The sequence below is a fragment of the Arachis duranensis genome, chromosome 1, assembly GCF_000817695.3.
Source record: "Arachis duranensis cultivar V14167 chromosome 1, aradu.V14167.gnm2.J7QH, whole genome shotgun sequence".
NCBI lineage: Eukaryota > Viridiplantae > Streptophyta > Magnoliopsida > Fabales > Fabaceae > Arachis > Arachis duranensis.
This window is the reverse complement of record NC_029772.3, coordinates 13486424-13492944: the sequence shown is the minus strand read 5'-3', so window position 1 is coordinate 13492944 and position 6521 is coordinate 13486424. Positions and strand designations below refer to the sequence as shown.

At 35.7% G+C, this 6521-nt stretch overlaps 1 protein-coding gene across 1 annotated transcript; it reads left to right on the top strand.

The window, feature by feature from the left end:
• Positions 1–419: 419 nt before the first annotated feature.
• LOC107479906 (zeaxanthin epoxidase, chloroplastic) lies at positions 420–5864 on the top strand. Its single transcript, XM_016100008.3, has 16 exons — positions 420–1064; positions 1461–1623; positions 1736–1810; positions 1905–2005; positions 2100–2215; positions 2497–2708; positions 2981–3072; positions 3218–3332; positions 3432–3535; positions 3791–3836; positions 3963–4027; positions 4127–4213; positions 4540–4594; positions 4680–4768; positions 4855–4939; positions 5569–5864. The coding sequence occupies exons 1-16, from the start codon at positions 553–555 to the stop codon at positions 5647–5649; spliced, it is 1998 nt and encodes a 665-aa protein (XP_015955494.1). The 5' UTR covers positions 420–552; the 3' UTR covers positions 5650–5864.
• The last annotated feature ends 657 nt before the right edge of the window (positions 5865–6521 follow it).

Genomic DNA, 6521 nt, shown 5'->3' with positions numbered 1-6521 from the left:
AGGTGTTTCTGCACAGTTGTCTGGAACTTATGGCTGGAAAGAAATAGACGGATTTTTCAGCAAACAAGCAAAGGAGTTGAAGAAATCATCAACATGTCCTCAGATAGTACAAACGAGTGGAGCGGTGGGGATCCCTTTAGTTGTTGATGGCTATGCCGGAGATGACATGGGGACGGATTTGTATCTTTATGTTTGTTAGCCCTGTTTATGTTTAGTTGTGACATTGTGCTTGCTCCACTGCTATTGTGTTGAGCTATTTGCTTTCAAAAAAATAAAAAATAAAAAAACAAATATTTATTTCATACGGCATAAGTTAAGGAGACTATAATTTGTCATAACATTTTTTTATTATTTAATATTTTTTAAGATTTAACGATTATCTGAATTAATAAAAACTTGTGTATGGAAATTAATCTGAATAGCTTAGCAAAACCCAAAAGTTATTGCCATGAGACTGTGAGTGCTGAAGCTTTGAATCCTTGAGCCAAAAGAAGTTAAAAAAAAACACACAGAAACAGCACACACACTTAGTTGTTTAGTTCCTAAGCAACCATGGCTTCTTCCACCTTATGTTACAACTCTCTTAACGCTTTCTCAAGAACCACTCAATTCTCTGTTCCAATAAACAAAGACCTTCTTTTTCCACCAGAAACCTCACCTTCTCTCCCAACAAGAACAAGGAAACTTAACAAGAACAAAACGGTGCGTTTCACAGTTAAGGCCGCTACTACATCGACTCCTACTCAAGCGAACGAAACGGCGTCGTATGGAGGCTCTGGCTCTCAGAAGAGGAAACAGGTTCGGGTTCTCGTGGCGGGCGGAGGAATCGGTGGATTGGTCTTTGCTTTGGCTGCAAAGAGAAAAGGCTTCGAGGTAATGGTGTTTGAGAAAGATTTGAGTGCTGTGAGAGGAGAGGGGCAGTATAGGGGTCCAATTCAGATTCAGAGTAACGCTTTGGCTGCTTTGGAAGCCATTGATTCCGATGTCGCTGAAGAAGTTATGAGAGTTGGTTGCGTCACCGGTGATAGGATTAACGGCCTCGTCGACGGAGTTTCTGGCTCTTGGTACGTTATTTGCTCCTTCTACAATCTCTCTCACACCGGAACTTGTATTTTCTACTTTATATCTTTTTAAATGTTTAGTTGTTATGCAATTAAGAATTTAATTTTGATAACAGTACAAGAATTTAATGTTGATGCAATTAGTTGTGTCATATTAACAAAAATAACTACTTTTTATATTTATAGCTTGAATGGTAAAAAAAAAAAAAAATGGTTGTGATTGCACCAACTGTGTAAAACCTTTTACCCAGTCAGAACGGATGTGATTGGTGTATAGTTGGGGAAGTCAGAATTTCTATTTTAAGAGAGAATATTTAAGTTACAGCAGACAAGTCTAACAATTTTCTTTATGAAATTTTAGCATTTGGGACCATAGATTGATGTATAGTTGGTTATCAGGTACGTCAAATTCGATACATTCACTCCTGCAGTGGAACGTGGACTTCCAGTCACAAGAGTTATTAGTCGAATGACCTTACAGCAGATTCTTGCCCGCGCAGTTGGGGAAGATGTCATTATGAATGAAAGTAATGTTGTTAATTTTGTGGATGATGGAAGCAAGGTATTTAGAGAAAGCTTTTATATTGAGATTAACTACAAATTAATTATTCTACTTCATGAATAATTGTTGTATTGGAATTTTAGTGTTTTCATCCAGCATTTTTCAATTTCAGGTAACAGTAGAGCTAGAGAATGGTCAGAAATACGAAGGAGATCTCTTGGTCGGAGCAGATGGGATATGGTCCAAGGTCCTACTAAAATTTTCTCTGGTTCTCATCATATTCTCATAACTATGCATTTTAGTTTTATAAAACATAACCTTATTATAATAATTTTTGATAGGTGAGGAAGCAATTATTTGGGCCAAAAGAAGCTGTTTACTCTGGCTATACATGTTATACTGGTATTGCAGATTTCGTCCCTGCTGACATTGAATCTGTTGGGTATGTTATTCATGAATTAGGTATCCTACTTTAATATTATCAGCTGTGGTATGTATTTTCATAAGGTTATGCATTTTTGTCCCTGTGCTGGAAGGTACCGAGTATTCTTGGGACACAAACAATACTTTGTATCTTCGGATGTTGGTGCTGGAAAGATGCAATGGTATGCCTTTCACAAAGAGCCACCTGGTGGCGTTGATAGTCCCAATGGTATGCTTTCTTCAAGTGTTTAAAAATTTGTCATCTCTTCTGAGTTTACGGATGTATGATTAAAAAGATGCTCTTGAATTGATGCTCAAGTCAGTTCTATCAATGTTACTGCTTGTTTATTCTGATGACTGAACTCCACTGCTTGGCATGATATACAATGGTTCTAACTTTGTACCAGCAATCTAGTAGTATTTTAATGTAGATTGCGAATCAGATTGACTGGCAGGCTTGAAATGAAGTTTAAATCATAACATTTGATATCATTTCTTACTGTTTGGCAGGAAAGAAGGAAAGGTTGCTAAAGATCTTTGAGGGTTGGTGTGACAATGCATTAGATCTGATACTGGCCACAGAAGAAGAGGCAATTTTGCGACGAGACATATACGACAGGATACCGACGTTAACATGGGGAAAGGGTCGAGTTACTTTGCTTGGTGATTCCGTCCATGCTATGCAGCCAAATATGGGCCAAGGAGGATGCATGGCTATTGAGGTATATAGTTACTTTCACCCCCTTCATTACAACATGTGTTTATCATTATTGTTTCAAAGTTACAGGCTTCCAGCAATTCCCTTCATTTTCAGAACTATTATTCAGTTATCCATGGTTCGTTTGATCTGAGATGGACATAGACAGAAATCAATGAAACATGATTAAAATATTTCCCACATTTACTTTTTCTTGGCTCCTTCAGAGGGAACTGGTAGTGAAACATGAACATTGGCGCAAAAGTTCTTTCTAACAATCTTATTTTGTCATTACAGGACAGTTATCAACTAGCATGGGAGTTGGAGAATGCATGGGAGCAAAGTGTAAAATCAGGGTCTCCAATTGATATTGATTCTTCCCTAAGGAGGTAAATTACGGTTTGTTCTTCAAATACGAAAATGAATACTGAAATAGCAATTTTGTTGAAATGAGTTGATCTCCTTGCATTGTTGAATCCATTTATTCATTAACAAAATCTCTTTGGTGACTCATGGTGCCTTTGTTTCATCAAGCTATGAGAGAGAAAGAAGATTTCGAGTTGCCATTATTCACGGAATGGCAAGAATGGCTGCTTTGATGGCTTCCACCTACAAGGCATATTTGGGTGTTGGTCTTGGTCCTTTAGAGGTAGGAATTTCTTACTAATGAGATAAGTCAGAATTCAGAGAAGTTGAAAGTTCAAATTAATATATATGCGTGCCACTTCTATCTCATTATCGCTTTCAGTTCTTGACCAAGTTCCGGATACCACATCCTGGAAGGGTTGGAGGAAGATTTTTCGTCGACATCATGATGCCTACTATGTTGAGCTGGGTCTTAGGGGGCAACAGGTAATGCCAAGAGTTCACTTTCCTTTTTCTAATAACCTTCACTTGGTGAAATCAGCATAACTGCATGTTAGGTATGCGAGCCAATTGAAAAACTTCATGGATGATGAGAGTTCCTGCAAACTGAAAACATTGGAAACACTGTTCATGTTTTTATTTGGTGCTAATCAGGAAAAATATTATATTGCATTATCAACTACTTGTTGATTTGTGCCAACTGATTACCTAATACATAAAGAGATTGTAACACTTTTGCAGCTCTAAACTTGAAGGGAGACCATTAAGCTGTAGGCTTTCAGACAAAGTACGTTGCTCAAATTTTACTTTGTACTTTTGCTGCTCAGAAGATTTTTTTTCTGGTAATTTATATAGTCATATCTATAGGTTCGTTGCGATCTGGATTCTAAAGTGTCATTTGATTATCATGCAGGCAAATGACCAATTACGGCAATGGTTTGAAGATGATGATGCGCTTGAGCGTGCTATTAACGGAGAGTACATCTCTAACTGAATATGCTGAGTGTCATCCTTACTATACTTAGTAAGGAATTTTTAGATCTCATAACTCTTATGTTTCATTCTTGTTTTGAATAGGTGGATTTTGTTACCATGTGGAGATGAAACAGGTCTTTCAAAAACTATACGTCTGAATCAAGATGAGATGAAGCCGTGTATAATCGGGTATGCATGAGCCCTGAGGTCTTGGACCTACATACAATATTTTGCATACTGCCATAATAGTTGCTAAATTGTGTACGTTATATCATGCATACTGGAATGAAGATGAAAATGTAGGCATTGTTCCATTCTCAATTGTCTAAAAGGATTAGACGATTGGCCTCTGTCTTGTGTAAAGCTTATAATCTTTTTTATAGGACTTTTCCTTGGACATGTTGAGAGATTTGAAAACTGTTCTACTATATTCTCTTAGGAGGATCTCATATCCTCCCATCTTTGTAAGATTTGTAAGTTCAAACCAATTGTCTGATAAGTTTCTGTAACTGCAGGAGTGCACCACCAGAAGAATTTTCAGGTTGTTCAGTTACAATACCTTCACCACAGGTAAAACAATTTATTATGACCTCAATTGAAAATGGTTCCACTTGAGAGCTTGATCATCATGCAACATAATTTCTCCACTTTTAAGGTTTCCGAAATCCATGCTCGAATTAACTATAAGGATGGCGTATTCTTTTTGACTGATTTGCGGAGTGAACATGGCACCTGGATAACAGAGTAAGTAAAAGTATAAAGGTGTTACTATATTTTGAAGTTTAGGTAGTTTAAAAATGTATTGACTGTCGTTCTCTTTATGTTTTCAGCATCGAGGGAAAGCGATATCGGGTACCTCCAAATTATCCTGCACGTATCCACCCGACTAATGTTATTGAATTTGGTTCTACTAAGGTAACTGATGAACCCTTTAGAGGTCCTAGTAGGCCATTGCATTATTCATATTGGACATCAGCAGTTTGATCAAATTCATGTTACATAGCATCAATCATTGTTTGAGAAAGATCCAACCTTTTAGTCCAACTTTTATATATTTCAAAACTTTTCTTCACTTATCACCTGCCTACATCTACTTGGTCTTCCATTTTGTGCTACTGTAATTTTTATTTAGTTTATTTAATTTAAGATCACTAAACATAATGATGAAGATTAGAATTAATTATACTGTCTAAAAATGGTTTATTTAAGTGGGCTAGTACCAGAAACTGATTGTTATCAATAAGTGAAGTTTCTGATCTTTTAATAAACTAGACAATTAGTCCGTTAGCATTTAACCTAAACAAGTTTTAGTGCATAATTTCTTTCATATAAAAATTGACCATTGTATAGTTTTCCCATTTAGATGTTCCAATTTCAATAGTTACTTTTACTCTAAAATAATTATGTTAAATCTGCCTAGCAAAGATTTAGGTTCATATTCTTTGTGTATATGAGTATCCAACTTCCAAATGTGCAAGTTTGTATAGCTGTTGCATACCTCCTAATTTCCTATGACATATCTAAGCATCCAACTTATTTTGCAGGCTTCGTTCCGCATTAAGGTGACTAGATCAGTACCAAGAATATCTGAGAAGAAAGGAGAACAAATTCTGGTGAAAGTGTGAATGGCTTTCTGTTTAGGTAAATATTTGTAAGTCAAAGAAAATGTTATACAGCCAAATACTTAGAATTGTATAGCTTCTGTATGCACTGTTTTTAGAATAGAGAGTATTTTGCAACGGCACCAAATTGTTCAATAATTCTTAGGTAGTCGTTGGTTGTTGCTTCCCATATGTAAAAAGACAGTATTTTAGAGATTCATATTCTTATAATTTTGCAAGCGGGAGCATTACTGACTCAAGATAATAACTTGGGTAGCAAAGAAAATGCTTAATCTATATTTTGGTAAAGAAAATAGCGGGAATTTCTTTAATAAAGACTAAAGAGTAGAATTGGATGAAGAATAGGTCTAGGACCGTTTCAGTCGTTGAACCGGTGAACCCAATCTCAAATCATTGAACTAGTCAAACCTAGTATGAATAACCGAATCGACGAGTCACACAACACCTGCTAAGTTTCGAACCTAGCCCCTTTTGCAAGGAAGAGTACCAATTGCTTATGAGTTGCAATTTTTTATAAAGTTGATTAAATTATATCTATAAATTTTGGAAAAAATAAAAAATATTATTTTTCTTAATAACTAAAATTCTATTTATCTCTAAATCTCTTTTCAATAAAATACATTGAAGTGCAAAATTTTAATTTGATACAAACAAAAACAACTAAAAATACTTATTATGAAAAGAAGAGGTAGAATTTTATATATTAATTCGATTTTGATTATTATACTCACAGTTTCACTCCAGCCTTCATTGTTTTCAATCTCTCCAGCATCTCCCAGAATTGAATCCATATGGGGAAGGATTTAATTCTCTTGTCCTCTATATCCTCCACTTCAGACCACCTACGAATGTACAAGACGTACAAGTTGAATAAC